This window comes from Dryobates pubescens, chromosome 20, assembly GCF_014839835.1.
Source record: "Dryobates pubescens isolate bDryPub1 chromosome 20, bDryPub1.pri, whole genome shotgun sequence".
Taxonomy (NCBI): Eukaryota; Metazoa; Chordata; class Aves; order Piciformes; family Picidae; genus Dryobates; species Dryobates pubescens.
In genome coordinates, this window is record NC_071631.1 from 19,343,449 (window position 1) to 19,361,223 (window position 17,775).

Genomic DNA, 17,775 nt, shown 5'->3' on the forward strand with positions numbered 1-17,775 from the left:
GCAGCAAACCACAGGGCGAGGAGTGGTGCCCCAAAACTCAGCCTGGCACTGCATCAAAACACAGGGGCCAAGGGGGCCAAGGTGGCCTCGGGGCACCACAGCTTCAGACACCCTCACAACCACAGCAAGGAGGAGAGCTGCTGCAAGCGGCCTCTCCCCTCCCAGCACTGCACACTCCGCTGCAAGGGCTGCCCCGTGGCTGTACATCCAAGTGTGATCCGAGGGGGCCAGGAACAGGAGGTCACCAAAGATCACTGTGCTGGGGCTGTGCCAAACAGGCTGCCACGGTGCCACCGGGAGCTGCCCCACAGCAGGGCAGAGCAGTGGGGCTGAGCCCCACTGCAGCTTCAGAGGCAGTTAGCAGGGCAGGGAAGCAATCCCTCCACCGCTGCACCAGCCCTGGGAAGGCAGGGCAGCACCCTGCCCCCATCCTGGCACAGAGCAGAGGGGGCAAGGCGAAGAGACGGGAGGCAACAACTTCAGAGGGGATGCAAGAGAGAACCACAACCAACCTGCAAAGCCAAAACCCTCTTAATTCCCTCTGTCTGGGGAGGGAGATCAAAGTGGGGAGCAGCAGCAGCAGCAGCAGCCCTGATGCGCCCCCCCCCCCACCAAGCACTCACCGTTGGAGGACGATGCCAGGCAGTGCTGGATGTTATCCTCGCCCATGGAGCAGTTCTGCCAGAGGTCTGCCGTGTGCCCGTTGCCATTCACCAGCCATTGCTGCAAGGAGAGGCAGAACGGTGAGCAGAGCCCTGGCAGGAGGCTCAGGCAGCCACCATACCCCCCCCCCAACCCCCAGCCCTCTCCCCTCCCCCCCGAGGCTTTGCCACCCAGCAGCCCCAGCGGGTACCAGCAGGCACGGGCTCGGCAGGGCGCTCCCAGGCACATCTTTTGCTTCAGAAAGAGGTCTGGAAGGTCACTACTGATAGCTGCCTGTTTCTTTTGCTGCTTCCACCTCAACGGCCCCAAAACAGAAGCTCTTTATCCTCTTTGAGCAGGGAGCAGGTCCCAGCGCGGGGGGGGAGTGGGACACACACAGAGCTTCCTGCCCCCTCCAGCCTCCTCTCCCGCTGCCGGGCCGGGATAGTTGAATGGTTCCGGGCCGGGATAGTTGAATGGTTCCACCCCGCCCCCCCCCCCCCCCCCAACCCCCCCCTGTCTCGGAAGGTTGTGGTAACGTCTTCTACACCCAAAATAAAACTAAAGACCATTTGAGAACAAAACCAACCAAAAAAATAAGGAAAGGGAAAAAAAGAAGGGGGGGAAAAAAGGGGGGTGGGGATAAAAGGAAAGAAGGGAGGGAAAAGGAAGGGGGGAGGAAAAAAACCAGGAAAGAAGGCCCTGGTAAGCCCAGCCTGGAGCTCAGCAGCCCCACAACGCTGCTGCCTGCAAAGCAGATCAACCCCCTTCCCAAAGCTGCTGACGTGTTCACTGGGCTCAGGACCTGGAACAGTGCTGGAAGCCTTTCTCCAGCCATCCAAGCCCTTCCTGCTGCTTCCAGAGCTCAAAGCCTTCAAAATGCCTCATCTGGGCTGGGAGGGAGAGAGAGAGAGGCTGTGCCCAATTCACAGCCCAGTGGAGCAAGAGATGCAGGGCAGGGCTGCTGGTGCTGAGGAGCCAGTGGCCAAACCTGCCCTGTTCACCAGGGCTTGGCTCAAACTGGCTGCACTGGTCCTGTGGGCTGGAGCCCCTTAGAAGGTGGAGCTGCTCTAGTGCAGTGCCAGCCCCACAGAGGGTGGTTTGGGTGCTCTGGTGCAGTGCCAGCCCCACAGAGGGTGGTTTGGGTGCTCTGGTGTAGTGTCAGCCCTACAGAGGGTGGTTTGGGTGCTTGAATGCAGTGCCAGCCCCACAGAGGGTGGTTTGGGTGCTCTGGTGCAGTGCCAGCCCCACAGAGGGTGGTTTGGGTGCTCTGGTGTAGTGTCAGCCCTACAGAGGGTGGTTTGGGTGCTCTGGTGCAGTGCCAGCCCCACAGAGGGTGGTTTGGGTGCTCTGGTGCAGTGTCAGCCCCACAAAGGGTGGTTTGGGTGCTCTGGTGCAGTGCCAGCCCCACAGAGGGTGGTTTGGGTGCTTGAATGCAGTGCCAGCCCCACAGAGGGTGGTTTGGGTGCTCTGGTGCAGTGCCAGCCCCAGAGAGGGTGGTTTGGGTGCTCTGGTGCAGTGCCAGCCCCACAGAGGGTGGTTTGGGTGCTGTAGGGCTGCTCCCTGATGCGAATCAGGGTGAGGATGATGCTGATGGGATCCCCCAGCCTTCTCCTTGCTTCTGTCAGGGGTGTCCTGAGCACCTGCTGCAGCACACAGACCAAGTGACCCACCGGGCACTCCTGACAGCCCCAGCACAGGAGGAGCTTTTGGTGCCAAGCACTCCCAAACCAGTGAGACCAGCAGTGGGCAAGTCAAAGGTTTCCTGCTAAAAGCCAGGCTGGAAAATAAAGTACGGCTGAAAACGGCAGCTCCTGGTCTTGCCACGCCACAGTGCCCCCACCCCGGTGGTGCCCCCGGGTCCCCCGGTGCCCGAGGAAGGTCTGGACTTACGCTGACGACGGTGGAGACGAAGAGGAGCACCAGCACGGTGACATGGAGCACGATGATCCCCAGCAGCAAAAGCAGCATCTTGGCGGTGGTGGAGAGCAGAACTGGAAGGGGAGAGAGGGATGCTGCTGGGTGTGTCTGTCTGTCCGTCCGGGAGGCCCAGCCCCGGGGGCAGCAGGAGGCGCTCGGCCGGTGGTAGGGACCCGCCCGGCCCCGGGGGATGCTCGGGCAGCGCCCGGCTCCTTCCTTCGGCCCCGCCAATGGACCTCGGCGCGGGGGAGGGGGTGGTCCGAGACTTCTGCTTGGACCTACTCCCGGACAGCCCCCCGAGCTCTTCCTCCGAGCATGCTCCCCCAAGACCTCTCACCGAAGGGGGCTTCCCAACTCCCTCTCCCCGGAGACCCTCGGGGGGGGGGGGAGGGGAGGGTTCCCCTCACCCCCAGCCTCTCACTTTTGAGAGTTGGGGCTCCAGTCCCTCTCCCAAGGGCTCCCACACCCGACGGACTACCTCGGCCCCTCTCCTGGGAGGAGGTAGGGTTCCCCTCCCCACACACACATAGGACCACCGGGAGGGTGACCCTCTCAGCCCCTCTGCCCAGGGGAGGCTTTCACCGGTCCCTCTTCCCTGGAGACCCCCGGGGAGGGGAACACACACACTCCCTCTTCTCCAGGGGGCTCCACGGTCCATGTCTCCTCGGCACCCCCAGCAGACCCTCTCTTGGACCCTCTGCTCCGGGGAGGAGTTGGTGGGGGGGAAGGCTTTCCCCAGCCTCTCTCCCCTCGGGACCGTCGAAGAAAGAGGAAAGAATCGCCCTGATCCCCTTTGCCTAAAGGGCCCCCAGAGGAGGATGGGGGGATTCTTCCCAGCCCTTCTCCCTTGGGGACCTCGGAAGGTCCTTCCAGTTCATCTCCTCCCCCTGCGCTCCCTTCCCCGGAGGCGCCGGCAGCGCTGTCCCCCTGCCCCGCAGCAGCCTCCCGGCCCCGTGCCCGTCCCCAGCCCTGGCCGTACTCACGTCGCGGCGGAGCCGAGGGCAGCGGCAGCGGGCAGCGGGAGCGGGCAGCGGGAACGGAGCGGCGCTGTCAAGTTTCCCCTTTAACCGGGGCCACCGCCCCGCTTGCGTCTGCGGGACAGGGAGGGCCCCCCGGCCGCTCCTCCTATAAATGCGGCAGCGCCCCGGCTCCGGCACGCCTCTCCTTCCCCCTCCCGCAGCTGGCTGCGAGTCACTGTCTGTCCCATCCGCGTCTCAGCCTCTTGCCCGAGTCTCCACTCCCTATACTTTTTTTCGCCATCCCCCCATCCCCTGTTCCTCGTCCCCATCTCCACTCCCATCCCTTGCCAGGGACATTCCCATCCCCACCCATATTCCCCACTCCCCTCCCCGTTCCCCGCCAGGGACATCCCCATTCCCATCCGCCTCCCATTCCCATCCCCAGCCTCTGCCTGGGACATCCCCATTCCCCCCACCGCTCTCACCCCCATCCCCATCCCCATGCCCTGCCAGGGACATTCCCATCCCCGTTCCCATCTTACACACGCAGGCACAGCCTCTCCCGCTGGGCAGTGGGGAGATTCTGGGGGGATACCTCCTGACCTGGCTGTCTCCCTGCTACTCTGGACCCCCAGTGAGGACTCCCCGGCATGGAGTTCCCACGGAGGGGGACTGGGCATGGGGTGGGTGCCATGTGCTGGATCAGAGGATGCAGTGGGTGAGGGGCTGTGGGAAGCCAGGATGAGCCCTGGGCAGGATCCAGCCCCTGTCCCACGCCTGCCGGGTCTTCTCCTGAGGAGATAAGAAACTCCTTATCTCTGTGTGTGTTTGTGTGTGTGTGTGCTAGCAGGGAGCTCTGCTCTTCCAGGGGTGCGTGGGGAGGGGGACATCATCAGCGACCAGGGGACACAGAGCTCTGCTGCGGCTCCTCGCCCTGGAGGCGGCTGGGGATGGCCAGGAATCCATGGGATCGGATGTGGGGAAGGAGCTCCTGGCGGTGCTGAAGTCAAGGGAAATGTCACCTCTGATTCACACGGCGTGGCCGTGTCCAGGAAAGTGACACTGTCACCATTTGCTCCTGCAGTGACAAAGTGATTCCAGCTCCTGGGCTGGAGCGGGATGTTTTAGCCCTTGGAAGCCAACTTCTGTGGAACCGAGCAACTTCTCACTAAATGGGGAGCGAGAGTTTCCAAAGTGCTGGAAGAGGACTCAGGTGCTGGAGGGTACAGCAGCCTCCACTCGCCGCTCAGCCGCAGCTGATCTGTCGAAACACACCTCGCACGCCTTCCCCCACCCCCTCCACGGTCCCCACCAGGAGACCAGCACCCTCCTGGGAGTCCTGAAGCATTATCTCCAGCCCCTCCAAACCACCCTCTTCCCCTCTTCGTGCGCCAGCTCCAGACTACTCCTGCTTTGTTGTGGAGCTGGGCATCCAGCCACCAAAGCTGTAAATCTTGGGAGAAAAGAGGGAGAGGAGCGTGCTTGGCTCCTTCCTCCTGGCAGGAACAGGCATGTTCCCTGCAGCACGGGCTCTGCTCTGCTCCAAGGGGTCCCATCACGGGCCTTAGCCAGCAAGTGGGAGCTCGGAGCTCTCCGTGGGGGTCGGGCAGAGGGAGACGGGCCAGCAGCTGAAAGGAGGCCCCCAGCCTCACGGCGTGCCCAAGCTCCTGTTTCAGGACATGCCTGCACGCCCCCACGGGGCTGCCGCTGAGCCAAGCCGCTGCCCCGGCAGCTCCAGCCCCGCTTCGTGCCCGGCCCGCTTCCACGGGGTGCCATCCTCGCCCCCTCCTCCGGCCGTGCGGGGCTGGGAGGCCGCTGCCGCACGTGCTGCTGGCAGCCGGTGCCATCCGTGACTGCGAGCCCCGGGGGACCGCAACATCTGGACCTCCGTCAGGACATTCCTGGCTAATGAGGCTATTTTGGGCTGTTCTGGCTCCCCGGGCTGAGCGCCGGCGCTGCTTTCGGAGCAGAATCGGCCCCCACGCTCGGGGCTGCCAAGGCGCGGAGCCAGAAGGGTCTTGTCCCCCAAGGGCTGGGACCTGAGCTTGCTGCTAGAGATCGTCTGCCGGTTCAGGTTTGTAGGGCTGAGACCTCAGCTGCTCTCTCTCTGGATAAACTGTTCAAAGAATGTGTCTGGAATCACAGAACTGTTTCAGCTGGAAAACACCTCCAAGCTGATCGAGTTCAGCCTTCAGCCCAGCACCACCACGGCCACTAAACCCTGTCCCCAGGTGCCATGGCCACACATTTCTGGAACACCTCCAGGGCTGGGGACTCCACCACCTCCCTGGGCAGCCTCTTCCAATCCCTGTCCACTCTTGCAGCAAAGACAATTTTCCTCATCTCCAGCCTAGCCCTCCCCTGGCACAGTTTCAGGCCATTTCCTCTCCTGTCACCTGATAAAAGGGACAAGAGACCAACCCCCACCTCACTCCAGCCTCCTTCCAGGCAGTTGCATAGAGCAATGAGGTCTCCCCGCAGCCTCCTCTTCTCCAGACTGACCAATCCCCTTTCCCTCAGCTGCTCCTCCCCAGCCCTGTTCTCCAGACCCTTCCCCAGCTTCATTGCCCTTCTCTGGACCTGCTCCAGCTCCTCAATGTCCTTCTTGGAGTGAGGAGCCGAAGACTGAACCCAGGATCCTGGCTTTGGAAGCACACCTGCTGAGCATGTGCTGTTGCAGCAGTGATGCTGATCATACAATCAACAAGGTTGGAAAAGACCTCAAGGATCATCAAGTCCAACCTATCACCAAACATCCCATGACTACTAAACCATGGCACCAAGTGCCACATCCAATCCCCTCTTGAACACCTCCAGGGATGGGGACTCCACCACCTCCCTGGGCAGCACATCCCAATGGCAAATTACTCTTTCTGGGAAGAGCTTTCTCCTTACCTCGAGCCTAAACCTCCCCTGGTGCAGCTTGAGACTGTGTCCTCTTGTTCTGGGGCTGGGTGCCTGGGAGAAGAGACCAACCCCCACCTGGCTACAACCTCCCTTCAGGGAGTTGGAGAGAGCAAGAAGGTCTCCCCTGAGCCTCCTCTTCTCCAGGCTAAGCAACCCCAGCTCCCTCAGCCTCTCCTCACAGGGCTGTGCTCCAGACCCCTCCCCAGCCTTGTTGCCCTTCTCTGGACACCTTCAAGTCTCTCAATGTCCTTCTTAAACTGAGGGGCCCAGAACTGGACACAGCACCCAAGGCAATGCCACCAAGGGGCTCAAAAACTGCCCAGCTGCCCCACCTGGGTCTCCATATGAGTGTGGTAGTCACCACCTACACAAACCCAGGCACCACAGCAAATCCCTCAAACGTTCTGTGGCCAAACAGGATTCACCACAGGCTGTGCTGGGAGTACAGGCAGATTGCTGGGTTGGATTAACTCTGGATTTCTTGCTTGGAATCCATTCCATGGGGTCACTTCAGACTAGAGCAAAATAATGAGAGTTCAGCAGGAGGAGTGGGGTTTATGTCAAGTTCAGGGACACAGATGCTAATCAGACAAGGCAGTGATGGACTCTGAGGACTTAGGAGGTCCAAGGGAGGTTCTCCTCCCCATCTACTCTGTCCTAGTGAAGACACAGCTGGAAAGGAGAGAGAAAGACAGGGAACCACTGGAGAGAGTCCAGGGGAGGCTACAAAGCTGCTGAGGGGACCTGGAGCAGCTCTGGGAGGAGCAAAGGCTGAGAGCCCTGGGGCTGAGAGCCTGCAGAAGAGCAGCCCCAGAGGGCAGCTGAGCAATGCTCAGCAAGAGCTAAAGGAGCTGTGGGGGGCAAGAGGCTGGGGCCAGGCTCTGCTCAGTGGTGCCCAGGGACAGCACAAGGGGCAGTGGGCACAAAGTGGAACCCAGGAGCTTCCAGCTGAGCAGGAGGAGAAAGTTGTTTGTTGTGAGGGTGCTGGAGGCCTGGAGCAGGCTGCCCAGAGAGGTTGTGGAGTCTCCTGGTGTGGAGAGCTTCCAAGCCCAGCTGGGCACTGTGCTCCTGGGCAAGCTGCTGGGGGTGCCCTGCTGGAGCAGGGGGCTGGACTGGGTGATCCCCAGAGGTCCCTTCCTACCCCACCATGCTGGGGTTCTGTGACTTTGCTCCCTCCTGTCACTGATCTACAGCATCACCTGGAGCAGCACATTATGAGCTCAGGCACCACTGGCCCACACCCACCTCCAGCATCCCCTTCTCCAGGCCAGGCAAACAAACCCCACTCTTGAACCACACATCTTCAAACCACACAAAAGGCCAAGATTTGCTTCATGTGGCTTTTTGTGCATGAACTTGTCTGACCCCAAGACTTTGCTCTGTCATCAATGTTTTAGGGACTGGCTTCCTGTTCCCCACCCTGAGACCATAGCAATGGAGGAGCTGAAATGCAAAGGGGAAGGGGCAGGAGCCTGCTCTGCCACCAGTGAGCCCACAGCTCACCAAGGGCTGGGAACAGAACAACAAAGGGAAAATTCCTGGTTTCAGGCAGCTGTGCAGCTGGGGCAAGGTGGAGAGCAACAGTTGGTCTGACTGGCATTTTGTAGGGCATCAACAGTGCCCTGCAAACAGCTAGCAGAGTATTGCCAGCCAAAGGACTGGGAAGAGCTCTCACCTTGAGAAAACTTCCCCTTTCCCCAGCACAAGGCCTTCCAGCATCTGAAGGGGGCTCCAAGAAAGCTGGGGAGGGACTTTTGAGGCTGTCAGGGAGTGATAGGACTGGGGGGGATGGAGCAAAACTAGAAGTGGGGAGATTCAGATTGGATGTGAGGAAGAAGTTGTTGCCCATGAGGGAGGTGAGAGCCTGGCACAGGTTGCCCAGGGAGGTGGTGGAAGCCTCCTGCCTGGAGGTGTTTGCAGCCAGGCTGGATGTGGCTGTGAGCAACCTGCTGCAGTGTGAGGTGTCCCTGCCCATGGCAGGGGGGTTGGAACTGGCTGAGTCTTGAGGTCCCTTCCAGCCCTGACAATTCCATGATTCTGTGTGCACTGGGCATGGCTCTCCTCTCCTCTCCTCTCCTCTCCTCTCCTCTCCTCTCCTCTCCTCTCCTCTCCTCTCCTCTCCTCTCCTCTCCTCTCCTCTCCGAACCTCTCCTCTCCTCTCCGAACCTCTCCTCTCCTCTCCGAACCTCTCTGAACCTCTCCTCTCCTCTCCTCTCCTCTCCTCTCCTCTCCTCTCCTCTCCTCTCCTCTCCTCTCCTCTCTGAACCTCTCCTCTCCTCTCCTCTCTGAACCTCTCCTCTCTGAACCTCTCCTCTCCTCTCCTCACCGAACCTCTCCAAACCGAACCTCTCCTCTCCCCTCCCCTCCCCTCCTCTCCCCTCCCCTCCCTTCCTCTCCAAACCTCTCCCCTCCTCTCCAAACCTCTCCCCTCTGCTCTCCCTCTCCTCTCCCTCTCCTCTTTCACTTCTGCTTGACCTCAGCTGCATTCTTTTGGTATTAACTTCTCTGCTCCTTTCTCCTGTCCCTCCTTTTGCACAGGGGGGCCAGGGGGAGGCAGGGAAGGAGAAGCTGGTAGCTTCCTGTGGTGTCTGTTAGTGGCAAATCCCTCCCTCTATTGTAAATGCTGTAGATTTTGTACCTCTTCATTGCATCCCATAGTAGCTTGTAGTTCTGCCTGTGAGTACAGCTTCCATTTGCTTCCAGCTGGGCTGGGCTGGCAAAGTTAAGCGTTGGGGAGGTGGGGGGAATTTCACCCCTCCACCTCCATCCACTGCAGCTCCCTGCTGAGGGACACAGAGGATGCTGTGAGTCTGCAGGGGCTCGAAGAACAACTGGAACAAACCCATGTGAAACAGATCCATGGGGGGTGGGGGGGGGATAGGAAACTGAAGGCCAGCCCCAGCAGCTCAGGAAGTCCTTGAGATACTAACTGCTGGAAGCTGGGAAAGTAGCACAGAGGGCTTGCCTGGCTCTGCTGCTTTCCTCTGGGCATCATCCTGTTGGCTCTTTCAGAGGCTGGGGCTGAAGCTTGCAGGGCTTTGGTCAGAGCCAGCACAACCATTCCTAGGCTCCTACACTGCCCACATTTTCCTTAGCATTTTGCCAAAGTTTTCTCCTTTCATTTATTTCCTTCCCCACCCCCCCGACTGCTTGATGCTGTTTTGGGATTTCTCTCTCTCCCTGGAGCACAATAATCTGAGTCAGTTATGCAATATTCTCTTCACAGGAGCTTTGGAGAGCTTGCAGCTCACCCAAAGGCCTCCCAGACCTCTCCAGGACGTTCAGTGTTGTTTCTTAGACAACAGAAGCACCCAAATCTTCTTTCTGAGCACAGACTCACAGCTTGCATCAGGTTGGAAGGGACCCTCAAAGGTCAGCTGGTCCAACCCCCCCCCCCCCCGAGGTCAGCATAGTATCATAGAATCAGTCAGGGTTGGAAGGGACCACAAGGATCATCTAGTTCCAACCCCCCTGCCATGGGCAGGGACACCCCACACTAGATCAGGCTGCCCAGAGCCTCATCCAGCCTGGGCTTAAACACCTCCAGGGACAGGGCCCCAACCACCTCCCTGGACTACCCATTCCAGGGCTTCACCACTCTCATGGGGAAGAACTCCAGCCTGAATCTCCCCACCTCCAGCTTCATTCCATTCCCCCTAGTCCTATCACTACCTGAGATCCTGAGCAGTCCCTCCCCAGCCTTCTTGGAGCCCCCTTCAGATCCTGGAAGGCAACAATGAGGTCACCTCAGAGCCTTCTCCTCTCCAGACTGCACAGCCCCAACTCCCTCAGTCTGTCCTCATAGCAGAGCAGCTCCAGCCCTCTGCTCATCCTTGTGGCCCTTCTCTGGGCACCTTCCAGCACCTCCAGATCCCTCTTGTAATAGGGGCTCCAGAACTGGAGGCAGTACTCCAGGTGGGGTCTCCCCAGAGCTGAGCATCTCCAGCTAGAGCAGGCTGCCCAGGGCCACAGAAGTCTGATCTTAAATGTGGCCTCCCTGGGCAACCTCTTCCAGTCTTTCCCCACCCTCATCGTGCAGAGCTTCCTCCTGATGTCCAACCTACCTCTGCCCTGCTCCAGTTTCAAACCACTGCCTCTCTATCCTATCCCCTATGAGATCCTATCTCATCCCCATCATACTATCCCCTCTCATCTCAACAGTCCCTCTCCAGCCTTCCTGTGGGTCCCCTTCATGTGCTGAAATGCAGCTCTAAGGTGTCCCCTGGAGCTTTTTCTTCTCCGGGCTGAACAGCCCCAACTCTCTCAGCCTGTCCCCACAGCAGAGGTTCTGCAGCCCTCTAATCATCTTTGTGGCCTCCTCTGGACCCCCTCCACCAGGTCCATGTCCTTCTTGTGTTGGGGAGTCCCACAGCTGGACACAGCCCTGCAGCTGAGGTCTCCCCAGCGCAGAGCAGAGCAGAGGGGCAGAACCCCCTCTCTCAAACACCTTCCTGACAGCCTGGCCTCAGTTGTCCAGCTGCAGCCTGGCCTGCCAGAGAGCTTAGCTTGCATCAAGCAGTGCTGGCCTGGCTTCACAGGTTTGTTTTCTCTCCCCCAGCCAGCAAACAGGGAGGTTACACACCCAGCTCTGCAGGGTTTGTTGGGATGCTGCAGGAGGGTGGGAATACGACTGTGGGATGCAAAGGCATGCCCACAAACCAACATTCCCAGCCACTTGCCTGATAAAGGCTGCAGTAAACCAGCAATAAACAGCAATAAAAGCAGGCAGGGCCATCTCCAGGCTGAAGATAAAGGCAGAGTAATGCTGGGGACACAACACAGAAGTGAGCTGTGAAAGGGAAGGCTGCGATGGTAGGAAAGCCAAGGCACAGAGTGAATGAATCCCAGGCTGGGCTTGGTTTAGAGAGGCCTTCCAAGCTCATCCAGTCCAACCCCTGGCAGCCAGCAGGGACATCCCCAACCTCCATGCAGGCTGCTCACAGCCCCAACGAACCTGACCTGCAATGCTTCCAGCCATGGGGCAGCTCACACCTCTCTGGGCAGCCTGGGGCAGGTTCTCAGCATCCTCAGGGCCAAACATTTCTTCTTTCTCTCCACTCTGAATCTCCCTCTTTGAGCTGTAAACCATCCCCCCTTGTCCTGTCCCCACAGGCCCTGCTCAAAACTCTGTCCCCAGCTTTCTGCTCAGCCCTTGAAGCACTGCAAGGCCACCAGAAGGTCTCCCTGGAGCCTTCTCCTCTCCAGGCTGCCCAAGGGCCAACTCTCTCAGCCTGGCCTCACAGCAGAGGGCTTCCAGCCCTGCCAGCATTGCTGTGGCTTCCTCTGGCCCTGCTCCAGGCATGGTCCATGTCTCTACTGTGCTGAGGGCTCCAGAGCTGCCCCAGCACTGCAGGGGAGGTCTGAGCAGAGCACAGCAGCGGGGGCAGAATCCCCTCCCTGTCCCTGCTGCCCACACTGCTGGGGATCAGCCCAGGACAGGCTGGGGCTGGGCTGGCAGCACTCAGTGCCAGCTCATCCCCAGCTTGTCACCCCCCAGCACCCCAAGTCCTTCTCCACAGGGCTGCTCTCCAGCCCTTCAATCCCAGCCTAGGGTGATACTGGGGGGAAGGCAGGAGTGTTCTCAGTGCACCTGGTAGACATCAAAGATAGAGGCTGAAAGCTGCAACCCCAACACTAACCCTGCAGAGATCAAACCAAGCAGCTTTATTCACCAGTAGCTCAGGCATGGGAGGCAAACCCACCCCTGTGGAGGAGATCCTGCCAGAAGCCAATTGTCTATCAGGATTTCACCCCAAAGCCACCTCCTGGAACCCCATGTTAGAAGAGTTTTGTGGCAGGGCCAGCTCCTGTCCTGGGATTGTGTGGAGGGGACACTGTGAGAGGGGCAAAACCAAAAAGAGTGGGACTGAAGCAGAGGGAGGACCAGAGAATCATGGAATCACAGAATAGTCAGGGCTGGAAGGGACCTCAAGGCTCAGCCAGTCCCAACCCCCTGCCATGGGCAGGGACACCTCACACCGCAGCAGGCTGCTCACAGCCACATCCAGCTTGGCTGCAAACACCTCCAGGCAGGAGGCTTCCACCACCTCCCTGGGCAACCTGTGCCAGGCTCTCACCACCCTCCTGGGCAACAACTTCTTCCTCACAGCCAGTCTCAATCTCCCCATTTCTAGTTTTGCTCCATCCCCCCCAGTCCTATCACTCCCTGACACCCTCAAAAGTTCCTCCCCAGCTTTTTTGGAGCCTTCTTCAGATCCTGGAAGGCCACAATTAGGTCTCCTTGAAGTCTTCTCCAGCCTGCACAGCCCCAACTCCCTCAGTCTGTCCTCCTAGCAGAGCAGCTCCAGCCCTCTGCTTATCCTCTTGGCCCTTCTCTGGACACCTTCCAGCACCTCCAGATCCTTCCCGGCACAGAGGCTCCAGAACTGGACACAGTGCTCCAGGTGGGGAATGGAATGGAATGGAATGGAATGGAATGGAATGGAATGGAATAGAATAGAATAGAATAGAATAGAATAGAATAGAATAGAATAGAATAGAATAGAATAGAATAGAATAGAATGGAAATAGAATGGAAATAGAATAGAATAGAATAGAATAGCATGGAGTGGAATGGAATGGAAATAGAATAGAATAGAATAGAATAGAATAGAATAGAATAGAATAGAATAGAATAGAATAGAATAGAATAGAATAGAATAGAATAGAATAGAATAGAATGGAATGGAATGGAATAGAATGGAATGGAATGGAATGGAATAGAATGGAATGGAAATAGACTAGACTAGACTAGACTAGACTAGAATAGAATAGAATAGAATAGAATGGAAAAAGAATAGAATGGAATGGAATGGAATGGAAATAGAATAGAATAGAATAGAATAGAATAGAATAGAATAGAATAGAATAGAATAGAATAGAATGGAATAGAATGGAATAGAATAGAATAGAAAGGAAATAGAATAGAAAGGAAATAGAATAGAATAGAATAGAATAGAATAGAATAGAATAGAATAGAATGGAATGGAATGGAATGGAATGGAAATAGAATAGAATAGAATGGAATGGAATGGAATGGAATGGAATGGAAATAGAATAGAATGGAATGGAATGGAATGGAAATAGAATAGAATAGAATAGAATAGAATAGAATAGAATAGAATAGAATAGAATAGAATAGAATAGAATAGAATAGAATAGAATAGAATAGAATAGAATAGAATAGAATAGAATGGAATGGAATGGAATGGAAATAGAATAGAATGGAATGGAATGGAATGGAATGGAAATAGAATTAGAATAGAATTAATAGAATAGAATGGAATAGAATGGAATAGAATGGAATAGAATAGAATAGAATAGAATAGAATAGAATAGAATAGAATAGAATAGAATAGAATAGAATAGAATAGAATAGAATAGAATAGAATAGAATAGAATAGAATAGACCAGGTTGGAAGAGACAGAATCCCTTCCCTGGCCCTGCTGGCTATGCTAACATCCATTGTGGCTTCTTTTCTGCCTAGTCCTTCCATGAGTGCACTGATGTGGTGAAAGGCAATGGGCAGCCTCTCCTCCCAGGAGAGGTGCTGCAGCCCCCTGCCCATCCCCGTGGCTCTTCTCTGGACACATCCCAGAGAGCCCAAGAGCTGTGTGGGGGAGGCCTGAGGGTCAGCCACCAGCAGCAGCTACAACAACAGCGTCAGCTCACGGAAAACTGGCAGGCAGAGAATGAAAGCCCAAAGGGAGCTGGGAATTCTCTCATGTCTGGGAAATCTGCTGCAGGAAAGTGGAAAGTATTTGTGAGAGAAATGAGAGAAGCTGCAGCTGAAATTCCTCTGGTCACGGCTCCGAGAGGGGGGAAGAGAGCCACTGCCAGCACAGAGCAGAGAGGCATGGAGAGGGCTGGGGTGGTCAGCTGGAAGGCAGAGCTGGGGAACTGTGACACCACAGAAATGCTGGGAATGAGGAGGAAGCCTTTAGAGGAGCTGGGCTGAGTGGGGAAGATGAGTGGCAGGGGTGCTCTGAAAACAACCCTGGGGAAAACAGGCAACTTTGGGTGCTGGCTGTCATCAGTGTGCCCTGGGTAGGAAAACACAGCTCAGAGAGGCTTTTTTTATCTGACTCAGAAAGGAAAGTGGAAGTGAAATGACTGGGAGCTGCTGCAGGTTGCCAGGATTTTGCTCAACTTGCTTTCAGAGAGGGATAGAGGGTGCTCCACCACCCAGAGCTCAGCTGCAGGCAAACTCGTGGGGCTTGGCTCTCAAAACCAGCCAACGGGCAGCTCTGCCTGGCAAGCACATGGCTGGAGTGGGGCAGCAGAGCAGCCAGAGCCCAGGAATCCTACAGTCCCAGCATGGCGGGGTTGGAAGGGACCTCTGGACATCACCCAGTCCAAGCTCCCCTGCTCCAGATCCTGGAAGGCCACAATTAGGTCTCCTCAGAGCCTTCTCTCCTTCAGCCTGCACAACCCCAACTTCCTCAGTCTGTCCTCCTAGCAGAGCATCTCCAGCCCTCTGCTCATCCTCGTGGCCCTTCTCTGGACACCTTCCAGCACCTCCAGATCCTTCCTGGAACAGAAGTTCCAGAATTGGACACATTGCTCCAGGTGGGGTCTCAGCAGAGCAGAGGGGGAAAATCACCTCTCTGGCCCTGCTGGCTCTGCTTCTCTTGCTGCAGCCCAGGCTCTGCTTGGCTTTCTGGGCTGCAAGTGCTCACTGCTGGCTCAGGTTGAGCTTCTCATCCACTATGTTGAGCTTCTCATCCATGTTGAGCCTCTCATCCGTGTTGAGCTTCTCCTCCGTGTTGAGCTTCTCATCCATGCTGAGCTTCTTCTCCGTGTTGAGCTTCTCATCCATGTGGAGCCTCTCATCCATGTGGAGCTTCTCATCCGTGTTGAGCCTCTCATCCATGTTGAGCTTCTCCTCTGTGTTGAGCTTCTCATCCGTGTTGAGCTTCTCCTCTGTGTTGAGCCTCTCATCCATGTTGAGCTTCTCATCCGTGTTGAGCCTCTCATCCGTGTTGAGCTTCTCATCCATGTTGAGCTTCTCCTCTGTGTTGAGCCTCTCATCCATGTCGAGCTTCTCCTCCATGTTGAGCTTCTCATCCGTGTTGAGCTTCTCATCCATGTTGAGCTTCTCCTCCATGTTGAGCTTCTCATCCGTGTTGAGCTTCTCATCCATGTTGAGCTTCTCCTCCATGTTGAGCTTCTCATCCGTGTTGAGCTTCTCCTCTGTGTTGAGCTTCTCCTCCATGTTGAGCCTCTCCTCCATGTTGAGCTTCTCATCCATGTTCAGCTTCTTATCCATGTTGAGCCTCTCCTCCATGTTGAGCCTCTCATCCATGTTGAGCCTCTCATCCTTGTTGAGCTCCTCCTCCCTCAGCACGAGGGCTGGTGAGGCTGCTATCAGCAGCTGGCAGTCCCTCTGAGTTCCCCATGCCATCAGCTTGTTTTGAGGAGGGAGATATGTGGAGAAAGGGAAGGGGCTGTGAGCTGGGAAGCTCTTCCTGCTTACATTGGCTCTTCCCTTCCGAGGGGGTGGCTGCTGCCCCCGGCCGGCTGCGGCTCCGAGGCACAAAGCAGAGGAAGTCTATTTTTAGCCTCCAAGAGACAAAAGTGCTAGTGGGGGGAAAAAAATAATGCAACCCCTGCAACTGTTTCCAAAGACAATTGCTTCCTGTTTGGGGCTGCTGCTGTCAGGAGAGAGCCTGCCAAGATGACGAGGCTGGGCAGGAGCTCGGTGCAGCTTACAGCTCCCGAGGGCTGCCCCCAAGGAGGGCAGGCAGGAGCTGTGCTGGGAGTCAGAGAATCATAGAGTCCCTGAATGGTTTGGCTTGGAAGGGACCTTAAAGATCATCTTGTCCACCCCCTGCAGTCAGCAGGGACATCCCCAACTAGATCAGGTTGCTCAGAGCCCCATCAAGCCTGGCCTTGAATGCCTCCAGGGATGGGGCTAACACCACCTCCTTGGGCAACCTGGTCCAGTCCTTCTCTGGGGATGTGGGATGAGGGAAGCTGCTCCCAGCTCCTGAAAGCCACCACACTGGTCCAGGAGGTCCATGCCCTGGGTTGCCAAGGGAGGAGAAGGGACTTGAGCTGCTGCTCCTTTGGGATTTTTGGTGTGTACAGGTTTTAGGCTGAGCCTAACTGTGCTTGGGTTAAAAGATTCAAGTGTGTAAGTGGCATGATGGTCTGAGGAGACAACCTGCAGTGATGCTCACACTGAGCCTCAGATGAATTAAAACCTCTGAAAATTCAACCACTTGGTAAGTTAGGTCTGAGACAGGCAAGAGAGCAGCTTCCATGGGGGTCAGGGTGGCTCATCTCAGGGACAAAAAGGATTCATTTCCTTAGCTTCACAGAATTGCACAGGATTTTTCAGGGGCTGGAAGGGACCTCAAAAGCTCATCCAGTCCAACCCTCCCTGCCAGAGCAGGAGCACCTACAGCAGGTCACACAGGAACACATCCAGGTGGGTTTTGAACATCTCCAGAGAGGGAGACTCCACAATCCCCCTGGGCAGCCTGCTCCAGGGCTCTGGCACCCTCACAAGGGAAAAAGTTTCTCTCATATTTACAGGGCACTTCCTCTGGCTCAGCTTCCACCACTGCCTCTTGTGCTGGCATTGGGCTTCCCCCAGCAGAGCCTGGCTCCAGCCTCTGGGCACTCACCCTGCACAGCTTTATCAGCATGAATGAGGTCACCTCTCAGGCTCCTCTTCTCCAAGCTACAGAGCCCACAGCTCCCTCAGGCTCTCCTCATATGGAAGATGTTCCACTGCCTTCATCATCCTTGTGGCTCTGTGCTGGACTCTCTCAAGCAGCTCATTGTCCCTCTTGACCTGAGTGGCCCAGAACTAGACACAGTACTCCAGGTGCAGCCTCAGCAGTGCAGAGTAGAGGGGCAGGAGAACCTCTCTTGACCTACTGGTCACAGCCCTTCTAATCCACCCCAGGTTGCCCTTGGCCTTCCTGGCCCCAAGAGCACATTGCTGGCTCATGGTCATCACAGAATCACCAAGGTTGGAAGAGACCTCAGAGATCATCAAGTCCAACCTGACACCCAACACCTCATGACTACTAAACCATGGTTCCAAGTGCCACATCCAATCCCCTCTTGAACACCTCCAGGGACAGGGACTCCACCACCTCCCTGGGCAGCACATCCCAATGGCAAATTACTCTTTCTGGGAAGAGCTTTCTCTTCAGCTCCAGCCTAAACCTCCCCTGGCACAGCTTGAGACTGTGTCCTCTTGTTCTGGTGCTGGGTGCCTGGGAGAAGAGACCAACCCCTACCTGGCCTCAACCTCCCTTCAGGGAGTCATGAGGTGTTGGGTGATGGACTTGATGATCTTTGAGGTCTTTTCCAACCTTATTGAGGTTTGAG

At 56.7% G+C, this 17,775-nt stretch overlaps 1 protein-coding gene across 1 annotated transcript in view; it reads right to left on the minus strand.

Annotated features, from left to right (window-relative positions):
* The window catches only part of PMP22 (peripheral myelin protein 22), a 29,872-nt gene extending 26,099 nt beyond the window's left edge, over window positions 1-3,773 (minus strand). Inside the window, exons 1-3 of the mRNA XM_009902402.2 lie at window positions 3,546-3,773; window positions 2,536-2,636; window positions 624-723 (exon numbers count right to left, since the gene is read on the minus strand). Coding sequence (XP_009900704.1) covers window positions 624-723; window positions 2,536-2,613 — 178 coding nt within the window. The 5' untranslated portion in view covers window positions 2,614-2,636; window positions 3,546-3,773. The remainder of the gene's footprint in view (window positions 1-623; window positions 724-2,535; window positions 2,637-3,545) is intronic.
* Between the last annotated feature and the right edge of the window lie 14,002 nt (window positions 3,774-17,775).